Source organism: Lobosporangium transversale (genome assembly GCF_002105155.1).
Source record: "Lobosporangium transversale strain NRRL 3116 chromosome Unknown BCR41scaffold_2, whole genome shotgun sequence".
In the NCBI taxonomy this organism is placed as follows: Eukaryota; Fungi; Mortierellomycota; class Mortierellomycetes; order Mortierellales; family Mortierellaceae; genus Lobosporangium; species Lobosporangium transversale.
In genome coordinates, this window is record NW_019028980.1 from 1489177 (window position 1) to 1512228 (window position 23052).

The 23052-nt window shown below is 42.1% G+C and overlaps 6 protein-coding genes across 6 annotated transcripts; 3 read left to right on the forward strand and 3 right to left on the reverse strand.

Annotated features, from left to right (window-relative positions):
• The first annotated feature begins 38 nt into the window (after positions 1-38).
• Positions 39-1026, forward strand: BCR41DRAFT_383293 (hypothetical protein). The gene is made up of 2 exons (XM_022027446.1): positions 39-281; positions 363-1026. Exons 1-2 carry the CDS (start codon positions 51-53, stop codon positions 645-647), a joined length of 516 nt encoding a protein of 171 aa, XP_021886171.1. The 5' UTR covers positions 39-50; the 3' UTR covers positions 648-1026.
• Positions 1027-1638: 612 nt separating this feature from the next.
• BCR41DRAFT_345417 (mitochondrial carrier domain-containing protein) lies at positions 1639-4142 on the reverse strand. Its single transcript, XM_022022706.1, has 3 exons — positions 3549-4142; positions 2120-2688; positions 1639-1989 (listed from the first exon to the last, which is right to left on the reverse strand). Exons 1-3 carry the CDS (start codon positions 3840-3842, stop codon positions 1653-1655), a joined length of 1200 nt encoding a protein of 399 aa, XP_021886172.1. The 5' UTR covers positions 3843-4142; the 3' UTR covers positions 1639-1652.
• A 1217-nt stretch (positions 4143-5359) lies between these two features.
• Positions 5360-7480, forward strand: BCR41DRAFT_345419 (acyl-CoA dehydrogenase/oxidase). The gene is made up of 6 exons (XM_022022707.1): positions 5360-5509; positions 5736-5821; positions 5947-6047; positions 6140-6262; positions 6390-7204; positions 7342-7480. The coding sequence occupies exons 1-6, from the start codon at positions 5436-5438 to the stop codon at positions 7400-7402; spliced, it is 1260 nt and encodes a 419-aa protein (XP_021886173.1). The 5' UTR covers positions 5360-5435; the 3' UTR covers positions 7403-7480.
• A 281-nt stretch (positions 7481-7761) lies between these two features.
• On the reverse strand, positions 7762-10902 carry BCR41DRAFT_376445 (P-loop containing nucleoside triphosphate hydrolase protein; the record flags this gene model as incomplete). The annotated part of the gene is made up of 8 exons (XM_022027049.1): positions 7762-8586; positions 8719-8904; positions 9017-9350; positions 9453-10094; positions 10203-10380; positions 10517-10601; positions 10703-10732; positions 10873-10902. 8 exons carry the CDS (start codon positions 10900-10902, stop codon positions 7762-7764), a joined length of 2310 nt encoding a protein of 769 aa, XP_021886174.1.
• An 885-nt stretch (positions 10903-11787) lies between these two features.
• Positions 11788-14201, reverse strand: BCR41DRAFT_418558 (hypothetical protein). Its single transcript, XM_022029637.1, has 3 exons — positions 13235-14201; positions 12185-13136; positions 11788-12077 (listed from the first exon to the last, which is right to left on the reverse strand). The coding sequence occupies exons 1-3, from the start codon at positions 13977-13979 to the stop codon at positions 11897-11899; spliced, it is 1878 nt and encodes a 625-aa protein (XP_021886175.1). The 5' UTR covers positions 13980-14201; the 3' UTR covers positions 11788-11896.
• A 3273-nt stretch (positions 14202-17474) lies between these two features.
• Positions 17475-22885, forward strand: BCR41DRAFT_418559 (P-loop containing nucleoside triphosphate hydrolase protein). Its single transcript, XM_022029638.1, has 9 exons — positions 17475-18137; positions 18248-18285; positions 18427-18968; positions 19075-19168; positions 19259-20655; positions 20775-21014; positions 21113-22263; positions 22407-22527; positions 22688-22885. The coding sequence occupies exons 1-9, from the start codon at positions 17681-17683 to the stop codon at positions 22830-22832; spliced, it is 4185 nt and encodes a 1394-aa protein (XP_021886176.1). The 5' UTR covers positions 17475-17680; the 3' UTR covers positions 22833-22885.
• The last annotated feature ends 167 nt before the right edge of the window (positions 22886-23052 follow it).

The following is a 23052-nucleotide window of genomic DNA, read 5'->3' on the forward strand; positions in this document are numbered from 1 at the left end:
TGAACAAATTTCCCATTCTCCTTTCAAAAAAAAAAAAAAAAAAAAAAAAAATGTCTGGAGCTACTGTTACCAATAACGGAGGAGTTTTGCCCCAAGCAAAGAGGGTATTACAATTGTACAGGAAGCTTTTGAAAATCGGTAAGGCTATGCCAACCGAAACACGCTCTGCACTGGTAATGTCCCGAGTCAAGGCAGATTTCAGATCCAATAAAGCAGAGAAGGATCCACAGGAGATTGAGAATATGATCCAACTTGCAGAAATCCAGGTTGATAACCTCGAGGTTAGTCTTTTTTTTTTTATTTTTTTTATTTTTGTCATCCTAGTGGAACGTGTCTTCTCATTTTATGTCATGCTTTTTTAGATCCAAAGAGAGCACCTTACAGAGTTGTCCAAGAATCCCAATCTAATTATCCCAGTAGACATTTATAAGAACGCTAAGCCAAGGATTTCTCGATTCATGAAAGGTCCACCTCTGAGTTGGGAACGCAAAGCTGCACAGGAGGCTAAGGATAGAGACAGGCTCACACAACAACAACACCAACAACACCAACAACAACCGCAACAACAAAAACCTGTAGGATCGACAGGATCCGAAAAACTTCATCATGGATCACCCGGACATAGCTGCCAGAACCATAAACACTGAAGTAGTTGTTCACAATTTACACTATTTCATCATAGTAAATCATGTAAACAGGCATGATCCTCAGGTCCCGCACACACACACACACACGAAGATGTCCGCGATCTTGTCGTCACTTTCTGTGTTTTCTCTGTTGCGAGCGAGTTGCATTTTACAACAGAAGGAGAAACTCATCCATTCTACAAAAGGAAAAGAAGGAAGATACCTCTCTCCATATTGAGCTATGCGGAGTCTAAGGTCATGAGTAAATCTGATTACTTATCCATATTGGATGGGCAAGGACTTGTTTAATAGCGGATCAAATTTCAAGCACGCATAATCTAAACTACTGTATAAAAACAATGCATAATAGACTCTAATAAACTTGTTCAAGATGAAAAGGACACTGTATGATTAACTGATTGCGCGGGCGACTGGTAGCACAATTTTTTTACAATGCTCATTTTTTGTTGGCCTGAGCGTCATATTCTAATAATTTTATTATACATTTATTTGTTTGTATTTGTGTTTAAAGGTTTCTTTCTCTCTTTCTTGATATCATTTATGGCGATAAGTTAAATTAGAAGAGCAGAAAATCAGTACAGCAACAGGTATTTAGGAGTCGAAGGAGTTGGCGGGGGGGTTTTTTTTCCTCCAAAAGATGGAAAAAGAAGCGACAAATTGAAGCAGAAAAAGGGAAAGGACATATTGAAGGGGGAGAGGGGAGGGTGTTTAAAAGTAGATGAGCAAGTAATAGTGCATTTTCTATGAAGGAAATGACAAAGAAAAGTACAGTACATGGGCTTTAGGAATTAATGCAAGATGGAAGGTGACTGGTGACTGGTAGCTGGTGGCAACCATTGCGATTGCGATGTGGTGGATGCAGAAATAATAATAATAAAAAAAAGATATGAAGAAATTGCAGAATGTAAGTAAACAAACAAGGAAAAAAAAAAAGAAAAAAGAAATTGTTGAAGTCGTACAAGGAAAGGAAAAAAAAAAAAAAAAAAAAAAAGTCAAAAAGAGTCTCTAAATTTGCTCTTGTCTTGCGATTACACCAGCGGTGAGGGATGGCGTCGAGGACGACGGTGAGGACGAAGAGACCGCAGGGCTCTCATCCTTCGGGTGGAGAATGTTGGATGATTTCATTGGTGTCTTGGAAGAGACAGTGGATCCTTCAATCAATTGTCGCTTAAGCATGCCTAGAAAGACAAAGGTGAGCGTGAAGTGTGGGCCAATACGCATGAAATGCGTTGAGAATCCCTTGTAGAAAGCTAAAGGACCTTCAGTGGTCAAAATATGGCGGCAGGACTGTAGCGTGCTCTGCGATGTTGATTGCGATGATCTGTTATAAAGACGGATGCGGCTATGAAAGGAAATATAAAGAAAAAGATATTTGATAAGTTGGGTTGGACCCGGTGACTGAGAAAAGCCGAGACGGGACGTCCTGTCTTTTTTTTTTTTTTTTTTTTCTTTTCTTTTCTTCATAAACTTACACGACATCCATGGGGTTCATGACGACAACACTGACAAATGCACTGGCAAGCGAGCTCATCATGTCAAGTATGACACCATCTTGTGCATCCCAGTTATTCCTGGCATGGTCTTTGATCAATGAGTATGTTGTCAAATTGGCTGCACTGCCAAGCATAGATCTTGCAATTGAGATCATAGAACCACGATAAAGTGTCATCACACCATCTGTGCCTATGATGGTCCGAAGGGCCGAAAACGTGCCTTTGTAGGCATACTGGTTTCCAACAGCCAGTCCACTGGATGAATGCGATTGAAGTCGAGTTTTGATCAGTTCAAAAGGATTGGCACTAATGGCACCCATAGCTCCACAGGTTGCTCCTGCAATCATACGTTTCCATGCAGGGGCGGTGCTGGCCTCACCAGGATAACTGAGGGGATGCATCGTGTTCAAAATAGGGTCATAAAGACCAAGGCGGAAGATGTTCTTGGAGGATTCTTTGAGGATGGCAGGGAAAAGACCCTTTTGCAGACCACGGATGCCTTCATGTCTGAATGTCTTGACAAGGCAATCCAATGAGGATTTGTAGACCTACAATATTGCAAATATACACAAAATACGAATGTGAGAGAAATGAAAGGAAAGAAATGACGGAATATGCCAAAATTAGACAAGTGAAATCTCTCAGTTTGTCCTTTGGTTTTGTTCCTGAAAAAAAAAAAATAATAACCAGTCTAGGTTAAATGGTCGCGCGAATCTGTGCACAAATCCATAGTATGTAACAATATTAAGATGGCTACAACTCTCCATTTTTTTTTTGTCCTTCCGATCCCCCAACAAAATAGTGTATATCCAATGTATACAATAACTGACTCCGCTGCATTCGTTGGTTCATTCTTTCAACTGTCCTTGATGCAGTTATTTTTGTACTCCATCGTTCTTTCACGCTGCGGGTGAAATAGAAAAAAAACCTCCCGCACAGAAACAGCAAGAGAAAAGAATAGGTGAAAGAGAGGATGTTCAAGTCAAGGACGAAGGTGAAGAAGGCAGTGTTGCAAGTTTGTTGTTGTGTCACTTTGCTGGTTATAAAAAGAAAAAGGCTGTAATAGTTTAGGAGATGGGTGCATGCACAGGTTTGTCAGTAAGGTGAAGGGGTAGCGTGGTGATGTGCATGCGGCTCATAGTCTTCTCACTCGGGTGCAAAAAAAAAAAAAAAAAAAAAAAAGTAAAAACAAAAATAAACAACCAAAAGTAGCCCGATTCGGGTGCGGGGTAAAAAAACAGCGCATTGTTTTTTTTTTTAGGACTGGGCTAACTTTTCCAAGATGCTTCTATTACCGATGAACTCATTCACTCTCATGTTCATTCCAGAGACATTCGCACTTACAAATGAAACGAAGAGGGAGAGAGAGAGAAATAAAGGTGTATTGAATGGCCTTTTATATATATACCTTCTCTGAGACTCGAATAATCTCTTTCCCGTTCCTGCCAGGTTCCCTTGTCCTGACAAATTCGCCCTGGAGTTGAAGGCGGACCTTGACAGTATCGAATGGATTGGTGAACAGGACTGCTATGGAGGGTGCCAAAGCAGAGATCGCAAAGTTCTCGAGCTGAGTCAGTTCTCTCTTGGCACCAATCCGCTCACCATGTTTCGACAAGGATGAGGGTGGCCTTGAGCCTGCGGACGAGTCATTATCATTGGAACCGCCCAATAGCGGGGTGCTTTTTGTAGTGAATGTGTTCATTGTAGATTAAGGACTTTAGAGTAAATTGGGGAAATGAAAGGGATGTATATATTATAGTTTTGAAGCCTAGTTCCTACTTGAGGAAGATGGTGATGTGGTTGAAGAGTGAGGAAGAGTGCAGTTGAGTGTCAATTTCATCAAGAGATGCAGCCGATATAGTGTGATAGAATATTGTGACGATACTAAAATAGGACGCAATGGTGTTCCCTGTTGAATGAGAAAAAGGGAGTTGAATGAAAAGAGAAACAAAGGATGTAAAGAAGAATGAGTAAAGTGAAAGAGAAAAGAAGGAAAAAAAAAAAAAGAAAAAAGACTAATGGACAGAATAGGAAGGTAGCCCGACCATCTTTTCAGGGACAAGACAGGTCTCTTTATTTATTTGCTCGCTTGAGTCACCTTTACTTCCCGATCATTTGTCATTCGTTTGCTTCTCCAACAGGAAGACATGGAAGACGTTATAACCAACTTTCAACCTTTAATGATTTTCATGTTACTGCAGTCGATAGTAGATATTTTCTTATATACACTGCTCATCAAAACTGTTTATTTGCTTGATCTCTTTGATGAGGATCGCTTGTTCAACACAATCATTCATAAATCTGGACTGTCCTCTTTGATTCACCAACAGATCATCTACTACGTCTTAAGAGCAATGAGCAGTAAAAAACTTTGTACAAAGAATTCGTTTTTTATTTTGTCAAAACAGCTTGCTATTGTCATGTCCATCCAACATTTAAAAATAAAGTAACCCACGGACACGATTCGATCCGAACTGTTTTTTTGTTTACATATTCTTGTGGTTGTGCAAATGAGAAGAGGAGAAGGGATTGGCTGTTGTAATGTGGGGAATGCTCTTCAAAGGGAGATTGACAAAAAGGAATAATGACATCAATTCAACATTCACAGCAGAGACAGATAAGGCAGACAGATATCGCATTACTGCCTAAGGGATAGAAAGGAAAAACGTCAATCCATATTCCTTCAAATGAAGTCTGCGATCTCATTGTGCAGTAGAACCGAAGCCGCGTGGCCATTTTGTGGCCTCTGTCACACGTAAGCTGAGGAATATGGACAGAGAGTCCTGTTATCCATGAACTGTAATTAATATAGATATTTGTATATTTAGAGCTTTATTCATGGGCTACTGTGAATTAGACTACATGTACATGATCTACGTGTACAACATGCACAGTACATGGGTACAATGGTCATTGTTGTGCTTGTAAGAACCTGAAGATGGAAGATTTAAAAGCACGTGAAAGGAAAATAGCTTGTCACTCTTGCCTCCACAAAGATGTTTTTAGATGTTTTGTCCACGGGGGAAACTTTTTTGTCAGAAGTTCAGGTTCATCGCGCTCTCTTCTGACTGGCTGAGGATTTCCCTCTGCATCATTGAGCGAGTCAATTTGGGTTTACGCGATTCCTCACACCGGGTTTAATGATTCGAGTCTAAATGTACATATGCATGAGACAGTCAAAAGGAAAGAACCGGGGATATTTTTCTTCCTGCTTTTATACTCTTTTATTTCTTTTCTTTCATCTCTTTCTCCATTTCCTCATCACTCCCCACTCTTCTCATTCATCTGATCAACCATGTTCTCTGCCATTCGTCCTCGTCTTGCTTCCGCTGTCGCCAAGCCTGCAGTCTTGAACGCTGTCCGCCCAAGGTAAAACACACAGCTGCTTTCTCACCCTTACGCTAACACCCCAGCTCGAAGTACCCTCGAGCCAGGATCTTATTGTCGTCAGGATTAGTCCAGCTCATATATATTACCAAACTTATTCCTATCGCGCTTGACTTCGAAAGGAGAACACTGGATCCTGCCGTCATTGGATTTGTAGTAATACGCAATTCAGGAACTGACTCTTCGTTTGGCATGGATACTTTTTTAGATTCTTCTCTCAGGCAGCTGTTGCTCGCTCCAACATTGCCTCTCTCCACACTTTCACTGAGGATGAACAGCTCTTGCGTGATACCGGTATGTGTGTAATCTGTTCATATATAACGGTTTTTTTTTTTTTTTTTTTTTTTTTTTAATAACTTGACGTGGATATTAATATCTGCGGAATCCCTCACTAATGTTGTCTGGTTCAATTCCTACAGTTGCTCGCTTTGCTCAGGAGCAGGTCCTTCCTAAGGTCGCTCAGATGGACGAAGCTGAGAAGTTAGACAAGGATGTCCTCAAGGGCTTGTTTGAGCAGGGGGTATGTGGACCTTTTTATTCATTGGAAAGAAAAAGATTCTCACGGCTTTATTGACACATAATTCGGATTTTCTCCTATTTTTGATTTTATAGTTGATGGGTATTGAGACTGAGGCCAAGTACGATGGTTCCGAGTCCTCGTTCATGTCTGCTATCTTGACCATTGAGGAGCTTGCCAAGGTTGATCCCTCCGTCTCTGTTATCTGTGATGTCCAGGTATGCTTTTCGAGGATCTCCATTTGATACTCAGTTAGTGGGCGTGACTTGGAACTGGAAAGCAAAAAAAAAAAAAAAAAAAAAAAAAGTTTTAACACGGCTAGAATTTTTACCGCCGCATCCTTAGAACACTCTCGTCAATACCCTGTTCCGTAAATACGCTAATGAGGATATCAAGCAGCGCTACTTGCCCAAGCTTGCCACCGATACTGTTGGATGCTTCTGCCTGTCCGAGGCTGGTTCTGGTTCTGATGCATTCGCCCTCCAGACCCGCGCTGTCAAGGATGGTAATGACTACATCATCAATGGCTCCAAGATGTGGATCACCAACTCTGGTGAAGCCGAGATCTTCTTGGTTTTCGCCAACGTTGCTCCCGAGAAGGGTTACAAGGGCATCACCTGCTTCGTTCTCGAGAAGAGCATGGGTGTCAAGGTCGCCAAGAAGGAGTCCAAGTTGGGTATCCGTGCTTCGTCAACTTGCACCTTGAACTTTGATGACGTCCGTGTTCCTGCTAGCAACGTCTTGGGAGAGATCGGCCAGGGTTATAAATACGCTATTGAGATCTTGAACGAGGGTCGTATCGGTATTGCTGCTCAGATGCTGGGTCTTGCTCAAGGTGCCTTCGATGCCACTCTCCCCTATTTGTTCCAACGCAAGCAGTTTGGCAGCTACATCGGCTCCTTCCAAGGAATGCAGCACCAGTATGCTCAGATTGCTGTGGACATTGAGGCAGCTCGTCTCTTGACATATAATGCTGCTCGTCTTAAGGAGCAGGGCAAGTCCTTTGTGAAGGAGGCTGCCATGGCTAAGCTCTATGCTTCTCAGGTTGCTGAGCGCACTGCTTCACGCTGCGTCGAATGGGCTGGTGGAGTCGGTTTCACTCGCGAACTTCCTATTGAGAAATTCTACCGTGATTGCAAGATCGGTGCCATCTATGAGGGGTACGTTTCTTTTTTATTTTTTATTTTTATTTTTATTTTTATTTTTTTCGTAAACCTTTGCTTTGGAGTTAATATTTGAATATATTTCATCTTGGACACTAACATGGACTCTCGCTTTTTTTTATCAATAATAATAGAACCAGCAATATCCAGCTCCAGACCATTGCCAAGGCCCTTGAGAAGCAGTACTCCTCTTAAATAGTGTGCATTAAATGCAAAACCCTGTTATATAGCCTTTCCATTTGTTTTTACTCATTAAAGTGAATTAAAGAAAAAAAAAATGTTTATAAATGCGCGCTTTAAAAAATGACTGTGGCATCCCAACTGATCGCCAGCACAATGAGCCAGAACGGTACAACATGACAGTGTAACCATACGGTTTATTATACTGATGTAAATCTAACGTCGGTATCGTACAGGAACAAGTTCATTCAATAAAGCTTTTTCCGATAATGAAAGAAATACTTTTTATACACAATATTTAATGCTACACATGTGTGTAATGCTACTAAATCTACCGCCTATGCTGTTTATGCTAATGTCCATTAATTTTTACACTACCAATTCTTGCCTGAAGGAGTGACAATTGTCAAGTTATCGTTCTCGACTGTGATGCCAATCTCTTCTCCAACTTTGACCTTGCCCTCGATAATTAATTTGGCCAGAGGCTGGAGTAGTTGTTTCTGGATAACACGGTTCAATGGACGAGCGCCATACGCAGAACTGTATCCGCGGTCAGCGAGCCATTCCTTAGCCTGTGCATCTGCATTGATCTTGATACGTCGGTCCTCCAAACGAGCCTGAACCTCGCGTAGACGAACATCCACAATGTCACGAATGGCACTGTGCGATAAACGGTTGAAGACCACCATATCATCGACACGATTAATGAACTCGGGCGCGAAATGATGTCTCACCACCTGCATAACTCCTTCCTTCTCTGCATCCGTGACTTTGCTCTCATCCTTCTTCTCCTTGCGTTTGGCTAGTTTACTGACGGATGAAGGGGTTCTAGCCGAGGCATCATCTTCAGCAATGGCTAACATCTCTGCTCCCAGATTCGAAGTCATGATGATGATCGTGTTCCTAAAATCAATGGTACGGCCCTGTGAATCCGTCAAACGACCATCGTCCAAGACCTGAAGCATCAAGTTGAAGACATCCTTGTGAGCCTTCTCAATCTCATCCAGTAGAATCACAGAATATGGCTTACGACGGATCGCCTCTGTCAGCTCTCCGCCCTCTTCGTGACCAACATAACCAGGTGGAGCGCCAATCAAACGAGAGGTCGAGAATTTCTCCATGTACTCAGACATGTCAATGCGCACAATTGCATTTTCTGTATCAAACAAGAACTTGGCGATGGCCTTGCATAATTCGGTCTATATAAGAAACCCAATAGTTAAAGAGATGGAAGTGAAAGGGTTAATGTCGGCGTTTACATTGCTTTTCAATATACATCCAAGTGTTCGAGGACGTAAAATAAAGCTATTCATGCTAACAAGGTTCCTTACCTTTCCGACACCTGTAGGTCCAAGGAACATGAATGATGCAATGGGACGAGTGGGGCTTGAGAGGCCAGCACGGCTTAGACGCACGGCCTCGGAGACGGCAGAAATAGCTTCATCCTGGCCCACCACCCGCTCGTGAAGGGCCTTTTCCATTCCCAGTAGACGTTCTTTTTCGCCTCTTAGTAGGTTCTATATGAGAAGCGGTCAATGATGAAGGAACATGTAAGAAAAGGTAAAGGCGGTGTAATAAGGGTGAATCTGCGAACCGAAGCTTTTTTTTTTTTTTTTTTTTTTTACATACCTGAACAGGAATGCCTGTCATTCTTGCAACGACGCGTGAGATATCATCTGCTGTAACACGTTCATGAATCAAACTCTCAACTTCTTCCTGAGTTCCCAAAGGTCCCATCGGTCTCTCATCTGCATTCTCAGCCTGCTCCATGGCAACAATGCTGCTTTCTGAGCCGTTGACAGGGACCCTTTCCTCTTTGGGAAGCTGTGCCTCCAATTTCGGAATGACTCCATAACGAAGTTCAGAAGCCCTTGTGAAGTCACCCCTGCGTTGAGCTGCCTCTAAATCAATGCGAGCTTGCTCCAACTCAGCCTTGGTGCTCTTGATCTTGTTCAACTTTTCTCTATTAGTCATCATAGGATAGTTTAGGACAATCAATTGGTTATTACAATTGAAGAAGAAAAAAAAAATCGTATGCCAATGGACAAAGGAAAGCAAAACTAACCTCTCTTCTTGCCAGATACTGGTCAACCGTTCTGATTCTTTCTTCTTGAGTTCTAGATCTTCTTCAAGTTTGGTGCGTCTCGAAACTGAGAGCGGATCAGTTTCCTTCTTCAAACTCTCCAACTCAATTTCCATGGTGACAATACTGCGATCCAGGCTCTCGATCACATCTGGTTTGCTTTCTTGTTGTAGTCGAAGCTTGGAGCAAGCCTCGTCTACCAAGTCAATGGCCTTGTCCGGTAAGAACCGGTTAGTAATATATCGGTGACTCTGGACTGCTGCTGCTACGAGTGCAGAGTCAGCGATCCGGACTCCGTGGTGAACCTCATAACGTTCCTTGAGTCCACGCAGGATCGAAATCGTGTCCTCAACAGTAGGTTCTTCTACCATTACAGACTGGAAACGACGAGCCAATGCTGGATCTTTCTCGATGTACTTGCGGTATTCATCAATTGTCGTTGCACCACAACAGTGCAGCTGGCCTCGGGCCAAAGCAGGCTTCAGCATATTTCCGGCGTCCATGGCGCCTTCAGACTTGCCAAGCCCTAGGAGCATATGTAATTCATCGATGAACAAGATGATCTTGCCTTCCTGATCCATCACATCAGCTAGAACAGCTTTCAAACGCTCTTCAAATTCACCCCTAATAAGATAGAAACGACGGTTTACTCAGTAACGGTACATTCAAAAAAAAAAAAAAAAAAAAAAAAAAAGGTGACCAACTATGTTTTATACTAACTGTCAATCTTACCTATATTTTGCTCCTGCAACAAGAGCACCTAGATCCAATGAGATGACTTTTTTATCTTTGATTGATTCTGGGACCTCTCCATTGACAATACGCTGAGCAAGACCTTCTGCAATACTAGTCTTTCCCACACCAGCTTCTCCGATGAGGACAGGGTTATTCTTTGTTCTACGAGACAAGACTAGGTATTATCAATATAGACCAGGATATATATTGAGTCAAGTTAGTTTTATACAACATATGGAGTTATTACTCAATACACATTATGAAAATGGATCGTTGACGCTGATCGCGGTTATTATACAAAAGCAACATACCTTGAATAGTACGACGAATCTCTTCTTCACGTCCAATGACTGGATCAAGTTTTCCACTTGCAGCTAGTTTGGTCAAGTCATTTCCCTATATTACAGAGATTTTTTTTTTAAGTTGTGATCAGATCAATAATCAGTAACGATACTTTTTTTTTGAAGCCACATAATTAAATGGAGCTTTGTACTTACATATAATTCCAGAGCTTTTCCTTTCTCAGTCTGTTCTGCTGTCGGTTGAATCCTGAACCCTTGTGGACCACCTCGCCCTACAGATTTTCATTGAAGATCCCCGTGAGAATATTCTAGATCAGCTCAACTGTACTCAGACAATACACGAATCAAATGAATCACAATATCACACCCCCATACATTTTCATTCTCACAAACATATTCACCATATACATATAACAAACACACAATTTGCAATAAGTATATCCATATACATTTCTACAAGAGTAGATAAAGACATACCAGTTTGATAAAAACGAATGGCTGATCCACGGATAGACGTAGTAGGGCGTGCCGACCGAACAGCATTCAAGGTGGCCAAGAAGCCATGACGGGTTGTAGGTTGTAATGACGATGGATTCTTTATATGAAATCCTGTTGTAGGTGATCTTAGGCAAAGAGGTCTGCTGGTTGTTTCTGTGGCAGAAGAGGACAACATTCTTTGTGAGATGCGTAGGTGTGATCCACCTACGCGGGCGGCGGTTTGAGCAATCGCTTGTGGCCTCGCGCGTGCGGTAATAGTGAACATGACGCCTTGATTATATTCTTTTTAATTTTTATTCCAACTATTGGTAGCTACTGCGATTAAAGAACTTTTTGGACTCTCTAAAAGGTATGTGTGCGTATGAGGAGAGAGAAAGCAGACAAACAGAATGTAAATGTTGCTGTTCCGCAATGAGGAATGCGAATGTTTCTTTTCTGTTGGCAAATACAAAAGAAAAAAAAGAATCGAAAAATCGAGCCTGCATCTGCGGAACGCATTATCATTTATATGGCTGTTTGTGTCACTTACAGGTCTTAAAACGATACAAGTCATTCTGATCCAATTTTTCCTTTTTGATCGCGAAACGCCTAGAAAATCTCTGAACCACGATTCACAATTGGACAAAAAAAAATTATATACATTTTATTCATTGATTGTAAATTTGGTATCTAGTCTTCCTTCGCAACCATTTTTTTTCTTTCTTTTCATCATTACATTGTTGCCAGGAAGAACCAATGGCTCTCAAGGAAGCTATCTTTCCTTTTCTTTTTTTTTTTTTGTTCTTCTTCGTCTTTCCTTTCTTTTCTTTTCTTTTCCTTTCTCTTTTTCTGTTGGTAGTAAATAGGGATATGTTCAGAATATACAAAGCGAATGATAGAAGGGCATACAACTTAAGCTGCGACCTCGATGGGCTTGGCGGCCTCGGCCACCTTAGTTTCCTCAACAGCTTCTTCCTGTGCAGCCTCAGCCTCAGCTTCAGTCTCTTCCTCAACGGTCTTCTCAGTTGGGGCGGCAACAGATTCCTCCGCACCTGCAGCTGTGGTAATGGTAGCTCGCACTGCTCCACTGAGCCTATTACAATTTTTTAATTAAAAAATAATTATAATAAAAGGCGTTAGAAGCGGGTCTTGATCAGGCAGATGAAAAAGACATTGAATAGCGCTTGAAATAATATTTACCTCTTGAGAAGCGATGGCTTGCGCTCGATCTTCTCGGTTTTATCAGCCGTAGTAATGGTCTCGTCAGTTGTAGAAAGATCCACCTTCTGTTCACCGTCGGCGTTCTTGGCAACGCTAGCGTCAGTGCCCTCGACATGTTCCACATGTGTGGATCCTTCTGCGTTGATGACATCCTCGGTTGAAACTTCTCCAGACTTGACCTCGACCTCGTTCTTGTCCTTACTCTTGGTCACGCGCGAGAAAAAGCCTCCAGAAGACTGCGAGGTCACTGCGCCCTCAGCAGTGACGACTTCCGACAAGTTCTTCTCAGATGACACTACAACAGTCTCTTCAGTGGGGACCACAGGTGCGGGAGGTGGGGGAGCAGGCTTCTTTTGGAAGAGGCCAGCAAAGAAGCTTGGCTTCTTCTCGGGCGCTGGTGGGGTTGCGGGCTTGTCGGCCTTTGCCTCAGCAGCCTTAGCCTTACTGGCCTCCACAGCATCATCCACAGCCTTCAGCGCCTGGGCCTTAGCTTCGTCTACGTCCAAGGGATTTTCAACTGGAGCAGGGGCGGCTGGTGGCTCTTCAGTCTTAGGGGACTTCTTTCCAAAAAGCTTGAATCCTCCGCTCTTGGCCTTGGGAGACTTGGGAGGCTCAGCTGGAGCAGCAACAGCATCTGTGGTATGGGAGACTGCATTTTCGGACTCGTGAGTCTTGAGTGCGTCAACCTCGCCTTCCTGGACATGTGTAAGCTCCTGCTTCTTCTCGGTCTTCAACTCACTCGTGACGCCATCCGCCTTCTTCTTTTCGTGGCTGGTAGCAACAGCAGAGAAACCAAAGAAAGACTTGCGCTTCTTGACAATTGGAGTGCCATTCTCAATCTCAATGTCATCTGGCTCACCGTCCGAATTGATCTCATTATCTGAAAGAATGGCAGCAGAGTTCTTGGCATGCTCAAATGCCTCTCTGGTGACTAGATGTGATAAAAAAAAAAAAGAAAGAAAGAAAGTTTAGATATTTCATGTATTCTTACCAGTCTGATGCGAGCTTTGATAAATGTGTGTCTCTTACCCAACTTCTTGTAAACCTCCTGGAACTGAGGGCTGGCGTAAGGATCTGGCTCTGACTTGGCCTCGTCCGCCTTTTCTTTGATGGCCTTGACCCACCCCTTTGCCTTTTGAGGTGATTCTGCGGAGAAGTGATAGTCGCGGTTCTTGGTGCTGACTACAAATGATCGGTTCTTGCTCGACTTTTCAACACGTTCGACAGAGTTGACATCCCTCAAGTTGATAATACCGAGGATGTTCTGACGATGAAGTTCATCATCTGATTTGTGGTAGTACAGCAGCCCTGTTCCCTTTGTGTTGGCTTGGGCCACATTGACAAGAAGATCCCTGTTTGCTTCTTCGTACACTTCCTCGACAGTCTTTGGAGGGGGAGTGGAGGTGGCAGCGACAACATCTTTAGACGTCTCCTCAGCATCCTTGCCTTCCTTTACAGGAGCCTTCCCTGCTGCGACCTCTGAAGGAGCCTCGGCTGCTGGTGCGGGTGCAGGCACCTTCTTGACGCGACGTTCGTTGCGCTTATGAACAGTCTTGAGGTTATCGAGACTGACAGGCTCAGTTCCAAAAGCAAAGAAACGCTTGTTCCAAGGATGCAGAGGGTTCGTGCCACGCTTTTGAAGGTATCCACCCTCGATATCAATATCCTCCTCTTCTTCAGACTTTGTGGCAGAAGCATTAGACTTGGCAACGGCGGTAGCCTCGGCAGCCTCGGTCGCTTCGACCTGAGTTGTTGCAGTTTCCTCTTTAGTCATGACTGTCTTTTTTTATTAATTTACTGGAAGACAAAAAAAAGTGTAAGGGTTGTGTGGAGGTGGACGAGTTCGTTTCTTTTTTAGAGATACAAAGCAGAGTCGTTTCAATAAGGTTGATTTCGAAGGAAGTGTTTATGATTTTTACGCGGGAAAATGGCTTTTGAAGAAAGACTGTGTGATTATTAGAGCGAAGAGAAGAAAGAGGTACAAAGAGAAGTGAACTTGGATTGCTGATCTCCAACTGGATTGGCGATACCGCTGTCCTCTTTATACTAGGGGAAAAAGAAAAAAAAAAACTTTGTAGAAAGGGGGTCAATCATCAGGGACATGACCAACTTTGTCCCTGGGCGTGTGTGCCTGTCTGTATGTTCATGTTATGCGTCTTATACTGCTAGAGTCGTACACAGCCATTCAACATAAATCCCGCCATTAGCCTGTTTCCAATCATTCCGTGAAATAGCATGATAATAAACCAAATTGAGCCTTACGTCTTCAAGAGGTTGAAATAGACTCATAGACTCTAAACTGCACACATGCACACTTGCATCTGCATGCCGAACGCATATTATTTATTTATTTTTCTTTTCTCCTTGATACCCCTATATTTCAATCAGCAAGGTCATTCATCAAGTCCAACAGCAATCCATCATCATGATAATAAAAACAAGAACAACAACAACAACCAGTTGATGGTGCTTGACTCCTGGAAATAGGGTCAGGAGAGCATGCTCAGGCAAAAGGCCCCTTCTTTTTTTTTTTTTTTTTTTTTTCTCTGGAAGGTACTGACCGCACCACACAGTGGTTTATTTTCTTATAGTTAAAACAAAGTATCTCCCAATATAATGCAATGCAATGCAACAAAGTCAGTGCATCCAGCTCTTTTCTGATGGATCTCCACATTACAATAATGAAGAATGCTCCTCCGAGTCACAAGGCACATCATCTGTCTGTGTGTTGATGTTATTGTTTGCTGTTACAAAACCAGGGGTAGTTCGAACCAAAAACAATGCACTAATCAAAAGCATTTTATTTTTCCGTTGTCAGCGGTGTCATCTTTATCATGGCTTCCTTTGGTCACGTCCATTTGTAATCCTATTAATGAAGTTGTCTTTATCCAATAGCAAAAGAACGAGCAAGGCGCGCGCCTTACGGTAATAATAGAAAGAAAAAGTCAGATGTTGAACGGTAATACACATCAGTCCATTGGCCTGACTTTGTGGAGTGCTTACTTGTATGAAATACCAATTTGTTTATTACAAATGCAGGTTGTGGAGAGCACGACGCATTGGTACGAGCTGGATCGCAAATGTGTCGAAACAAAAAAAAATCATAACACAGTCCACTGCCGTTGATAAATTTTTTTATTTTTTATTTTTGATTCTTTTCTCTTTTTCCCTATGCATTCATTGCTTTATTTCCGATGTGGTAAGTTTTTGTTATGGAGCTACTCTATACTCTATCCATCTGCTCACTCTGATAAATATCTTTCCTGATGAAAAAGTTGTACGTAAAATGATACCCCGAATATATCATGTGGATTTTTCGTAAACCAAATGGAATTCCTCGTTTCTGATCTCATTTCATCAGAGTGTGATCAGATCGGATCTCAACTCGTAAAATAATTAAAAAAGGAATTGAAAAGGTTGATAATCTAACGAATAGATTTCTTTTTTACTGTTGACTTGAATCGTTTATAGATCGCGTGAAGAATCCTAAATTGATTTAGGATCAGATCATTTTAAATGGACAGGATTTTTTTTTTTTTTTTTTTTTTTTGCCAGGTAAGAATCTTTTAATACAAAATTTAATTCTGTGGACACTTTTTTTTGAATCGAATGAGGATATCTCCATACCGTTTCCTAGCGAGCACCTGAGCAAATGAAACATGCACTACCATCTGACGATTCATCAATCCTTAAGCCACTCTGTCAAGTGTGCGGATCAATTGACCCATTGAGAAATTAGATTTTAACTTTTTCTTTCATTATCATTATTGCTGATCCTAGATTATTGATATGAATTGGTTTACATCGAACCATCATCACATTCGAGCAACCTGCAGGAAGTCTGTAAGTTGAGAATGCCATGTTCATCGATTGTCTTGTATACGTTATCTTAAAGTGATGACACACTTTTTTCAGTTCTGCTTCCGACCTGAGACCATGGTGGATAACCCTTTACCAAAATATTATTCTGATTTTAATGATACGTCCATAAACAGATCGATCGATCTTTTCTGGAATGAAGAAATGAAGATACAGTCCTAACACTTTTTTAAATCTTCCTTTATCCTTAACAGTGTTGCCAGCAATGATCAAGACACCTTTACTGGCTTGCTCCCATGCCCCTTGATAGATTGAAATGTAAGTATTCGAGTCTTGACAGTTCCTAAAGATGACCTTCAATCGTGGGCAATAGTCACTACAAAATGATGACACAACTTTTTTCAGTTCTGCTTCCGACATGAGACCATGGTGGATAACCCTTTACCAAAATAATATTCTGAACCATTGACGTTGCCTTTATACATCGGACAATTTTATAAATCATTACACTGTTGATGCATCGATTAACATAGTCCTTACTGTCTTTATATGCTTTTTAGTTTCTAGCTGTCACCAGTCGGATCGCTATTACTGGACCTATCCCATCTAGTCTTTGGTATGTCCTCATATACATCAGTCTATATATAATTGAAGGCTAAATGATGTCTTATTGATCATCCGTGTTTCATCTGCATAATTATTGAAGACAACTTTTTTGATCTCTGATGCCTCACATTTCTGCATACACTTGTCTTTCACGATCTGTGATACCTTATGACTAACCACAAGGATTTTGTTGATGTTTTATAGGCTTAATTCAAGATTTATTAATTTCTAAAGCGATATATGTGGTTTATAAAGGTATGTATTTCCGCACCTTCAAACGGATTGAATCTCACTAGGAGGTCTTCAGACTGTTTATGAATACCTAAACTTTTCCGTTCTTCGAGGAGGATTTGTTCATGACGAAAAATGGAAGGACTTTATAGTTTTTACTAACATTATATTCTTTTTTGATATATTGTATCTAGGTAAGTCTCGGTAGACCAAGAGACAAAGTTCGGTAAGGTAAAAAAAATATAGAAATAAAATCGTTGTTTGTTCCAAACAAAATCCCTATTTTCTCAAAAAGAAAGTCTAACTGTTGCTCCTACGATGGGAGAATGACAAGACAACCAAAGAAAGTTTTTTTTTTTTTTTTTTTTTTTTAAAAAAAAAAATTACCATGCCGATACTCTAATGGCCAGTGTTTCCCATCATTGGTTATTTTTTTTTCACGGCAGAGAGCAAAATGGACCTTTACTCACGCTCGGTACCTGTTCATGTACTGTTGTCGTCTACGAGAAGTTCGATATATCCTTTATTCTTTATCATTGTATGTAGTCATTGCCAGTCATAATAAATAAACAAAAGATGAATCATTTGTGATGCTCTTGTTTCCTGTCACGATAATAATTGAATGCTGCAATCAACATGTGTAACACACTTCCTGGGAAAAAAAAAAGGATAAAATAGGCAAACACATTCATTGCTTTTTTGAATTCTTTGTTCATTTCATTCTCCTCACTTCATTGCTCAGTGATCACCAACAAAAGTAGAACAGAAGAAAAATCAGGAGCACTCTGTGGAAAGAACAGATCAAATATTGATTGACCAATGGTTCAATCTTCGTCATCCACCCAGCCGCTACTGGCCTCCACAGAAGGGTCATTTAGCGGTTCTAGCAGAGGTAATACCAATGGTATGAGCAGTAATGAGACAAATAATGCTGACTATGGCAGCACGGGATCCACAGCATTAGCACCAGCACAGCATGTGAAAAAGATCAGTCCTCCTAGTCCTGAAGGTTCAGCTTCCATGTATTCCAAGATTACTATGTCATGGATGACCTCACTCTTCAAAATTGGTGCTCAGCGTCCACTTCAGGAGGAAGATGTGTTTGAGATGCTGCCACACTACACGACTGAGATCTTGGGCTCTGGTCTCCGTACATGTTGGGAGGAAGAACTTCGAAAGGCCAGGAGTACAGGACGGGAACCATCGTTGTTGAGAGCTTCGGCTGTCTACATTTTGCCAGAATATGGACTGGCTCAATTGGCGCTGTTCGTTGCTGGTATGACAAATGTTAATATAAAAAGGCTCTACGATTATATACCGCCTCAAGCAGACGAATCATAGTTTGTTAGATCACTAACAGTGAATCAAATGTCATTTGTTAAAAAGATAACATTTCAAGACTCGTTCCTTTCATTGTTTTATGGGTAAGTCAAAATCAATTTTTTTTTTTTTTTTTTTTTTTTTTTTTGTCTTTGGGAGCTGTCACATTTCTACTTTAGTAGGCGGGAAAAAAAAAAAAAAAAAAAAAAAAAAGTAATGCTCATTTCTGTGTATGAATGATACAGATCATCGTATTTTTGGAAGATACACAAGGCAACCAAAAATCTCCTCCACCTGCATGGTATGGTTATGGCCTTGGTATCGCTCTACTAGCCACATGTATGCTGCAAACGATCCTTAGCCAAATCTGGGTTCGAGATGCGGATAGATCGGGGATTTTACTCCGCACAGCCCTTGTTGATATGATCTTTCGTAAATCGACGACAATGTCTTCAAAGGCCCGGGTGGAGTACCCTGATGGGACCATTTTTAACTTGATGTCTACAGATGCTTCAAGGGTTGAGAACTGTTTTGAAAGCCTGCCATTATTGCTGTTTGTTCCGTTGGGTGTTCTGATCACTGTGATCATGTTAACATATTTGATGGGACTCTCAGCATTATTGGGTACAATTCTGTTGATAATATCGAATCCATTGCAGGCGTGGGTTATGGCGGCTCTGAATCCACTTCGCGAGAAGGCGATCAAATTAACGGACATTAGAATCCGTGTCGTCACGGAGATTTTACAGGGCATCAAAGTCATCAAATACTTCACGTTCGAGCCAAGGTATAAAGTCGGACTATGTCATTGTTATTTAGTCCGCTTGGGTTATATTAATTATATTGATCATCAACTATTAACTGTTTTTTTTTTGGTCACATTTATTCCAAAGTTTCCTGAAGGAGCTGTCTGATATCCGAGTAAAAGAACTTGAATGTCTTTCTTGGCTGATGCAAGTTCGTGGGTTTATCTATAGCACTTCGTCTGTAAGTCCTTTGAGTGAATGTCAGTGTCAAAGACTTTATTCATTTCGAGAAGCCTGGTATATCTACTAATGATTTATCTGCTTGTTTTAGTCATTACCAGTGTTTGCATCTGCACTGTCATTCGTGCTATATGCAGCTCTTGGTAACAAGCTTGAGGCCAAGATTGTGTTCCCCGCATTGACGCTGTTCACTGGTCTACGAGTCCCGTTGCTAGTCCTTCCATACAGCTACGGCCTTGCAACTGATGCATGGATTAGTATAAAGCGTATCGAGAAATTTCTTCTTACTTCCGATATGCAGCCTCTACCTCCTGTTGACCCTACACACGAATACGCGGTTAGCATCCTGAATGCCAGTTTTTATTGGGATCAAATCTTCACTACAGGGATATCCACATCTGAAAGCAGCAATGGTTCCCCCAGTGAAGGCATCACGGAAGATCGGCAGCCATTGCTGTCAGTCCAGAATGAAAGCCAGGAGCATGGACAAGACCAGGAGCAAGGTCGAACAAGCCAAGGAGAAGCGAAGCCACTTCTGCAGGATATCAACCTTAAAATACCCCGTGGCTCTCTTGTTGCTATTGTAGGCCGTGTAGGTAGCGGTAAATCCTCATTGCTGCAAGCTATTGTTGGAAACATGAACAAGTGCCAAGGCCAAGGCCAGGTCATTCGTGGAGCCACTGTCAGCTATGCCTCTCAGGCACCCTGGATCCAGAACGCGACTATTCGTAACAACATTCTGTTTGACACGCCGTTCGAGAACGAACGTTACTGGAGAGTTATCGAAGCCTGCTTGTTGGAGAAAGATCTGTCGAACATGCCCTTTGGAGACCAGACTGAGATTGGCGAGCGCGGTGTCAATCTCTCTGGTGGCCAAAAGGCTCGCCTTTCATTAGCCCGAAGTGTGTATTACAATGCAGATGTAGTCATCATGGACGATCCGCTCTCTGCCGTTGATGCACACGTGGGCAAGAGGCTTTGGGAAGATTGCGTCTTACAGGAGTTACACACAAAGACAAGAATTATTGCTACACATCAGCTGCATATCCTTCCTGACGTGGACTATGTGATCTGTATGAAACAGGGCCGTATTGCAGAACAGGGTTTATATCAAGATCTTATGGCAAATAAGCAAGGTGAACTATATACACTGATGAAGCATCATGGAGGGCACCATAACCACGACCAAAGCGAGGAAAAGGATATGGAGGGTTTGACTAGGCAGCCTCGGCTTGATAGAAAGCGTAGATCCTCCGCTGGTGAAACGCAGACAGCAGCTGCAGACAGTGACGACGAAATAACCGTTCTTTCAGAGCCTGGATCAGAAACAGAGGAGCCTATCGTTACTCAGAGCCTGATGACAGAGGAAGAAAGAGAGCTAGGAGCTGTCTCTAATCAGGTCTATCTCAGTTACTTCCGTCTCGGGGGCATCAGCAGCTGGACCATGGTATTACTTTTAATGTCACTTCAACAAGCAGCTGGCGTTGGGTAAGTGTTATCCCGTTAACGAATCTCTTTTGCCAGACAGCATTGCAGGAGAGTTAACTTACTGTAGATCGATGCACTGATGTTGGTCGGACTCTTATGGTTTTTGACTTTGATTATAGCATGAGTGTGTGGCTGAGCTATTGGAGTGAAGATACACTTCACTTGTCCATGTGGACATACATCAATATATATCTGGGTGCTGGGGTTGTCCAACTGTTGATTGTAATGGTGGGCTCGATCATTTTGGTCGCCGCAGTCATTAAAGCCTCAAAGATACTTCATGATAAGGCCTTTATCAGGGTGTTGCATGTGCCCCTTTCATTTTTTGATACAACGCCTTTGGGCCGTATTCTCAACAGGTAAATCATCTACAAGTGACTATAACTTGACGAATGTGGAATAGATTGGCAGCAACTTCAGCGATGACTTAAATTTCGATTGCCTTATTATCAAACAGGTTTAGTAAAGATATCAGTACGATTGACTCGAGCTTGATGGGAGTTATCAACTCGTACCTAATTGCCTTGACAGGCATCATAAGCGTATTAATATTGTCAGCGGTTTTCCTGCCATGGATGTTACCAGGGATGATCGTGCTGTTGATCATTTATTACATGGCAGCTGTCTACTACCAAAAAACTAGTCGAGAACTCAAGCGCGTCGAATCTATTCTTCGTTCTCATATGTTTGCATACTTTTCAGAGACACTCTCTGGCATGGGAACACTCAAGGCATATCATCATCATGGAATCGAAAAGGCAATTACCCGCAATCAGCATAACGTAGACAGATATAACAAGGCCAGTTACCATTGGGCGTTAGGTGGACGTTGGATTGGTTTTCGCACCTTCACTGCTGGCCACATGTTAAACTTTCTGGCTGTGGCCTTGATTGTTTGGACTCGCGCCAGTATTGCGCCAGCGATTGCGGGCATGATTCTGAGCTATTTAGCAAGATTGTCATCTGAGATGAATTGGGCGATTCATTGCTTTGCAAATGTGGAAGGCAATATGAACTCGGTTGAAAGGCTATTATATTATTCAGAGACACTGGAACAAGAGCCGCCAGCTGAAATCCCTGATCGCAAACCAGCATCTTCATGGCCTAGTCAAGGACATATCTCATTCAGAGATGTGTCGATGAGATATCGTGAAGGTCTTCCATTTGCACTTGAAAAAGTCTCGTTTGATATTCAACCGGGACATATGGTTGGGGTCGTTGGCAGGACTGGCGCTGGCAAATCAACCTTGATCCAAGTCTTGTTTAGGTTGGTTGAATGGGAGTCTGGTAGTGTCATCATTGATGGGATCGAAACTCAAACTATTGGAACCGCGGATCTTCGCTCTAGGATTTCTATCATTCCTCAGGACCCAGTCCTCTTCCAGGGGACGATCCGTTATAATCTAGACCCACTCTCAAGGCACACAGAGCAAGAGCTGTGGCGAGTGCTTGAGACCAGTGATATGAAAGCATATGTGCAACAGCAGGAGGCGGGATTGGATAGTATGATTGCAGTGAATGGAGAGAACTTGAGCGTAGGGCAGCGACAGCTCATCTGCCTGTCGAGGGCGTTACTTGCGAAGTCCAAGATTGTTGTCCTTGATGAAGGTAAAGAAATAAAAAAAAAATTTATTGCATTTTTTGTCCTTACAGCCCTCGCCACCAAACCCAAATGTTAAGTTTCAAACATTTTGTTTGAGGATTTGTAACACACAGGGGGGCTAATTACAATTTTTTTTTTTTGTTTACAGCAACGGCAAGCGTTGATCTGGCGACAGATAGTCTGATTCAAAAAGCCCTCCGTGTGGGCTTTGCGGATTCAACCGTTATTACGATAGCACACAGACTAAATACGGTCGTAGATTATCACCGGTATGTGTTTCATAAGTGATGATTTATGTGATGAGAGGACATTTGGCTGCAGTATTGCATGCATGACATGCATGCAACGCGCATACACGGCATGATAAATGTCCGGTAAAGAAACAAGATAATATTAAAGTAATCCAATCATTTGTCTTTTGCAAACTAGCATTTTGGTGATGGATCATGGACACGTAGCCGAGTACGACACTCCACTCAAGTTGTTGAGTGACCCAGACTCGGCATTTTCCAAGATGGTGGATGAGACAGGTGTAGCCAATGCCGCGCTGCTTCGGACACTTGCAGGTTGTTAAAATAGAATTATATAATTTAGTGAATTTCTAGAGAAGAATGAAATAGACATGGTAACGTTTTTCAACTTTCGCAGTAGGATATGTAGATAGAAAATGCCAAGACAGGCCTAAATCCAGCACATGTCTTTGAAAGAAATTGATTCGATAATGAATCTGGAACCAGCTTGTCACCCCTGAGAAAGAACGAATGATCGAAGGCATATAGGCATAATATACCAAA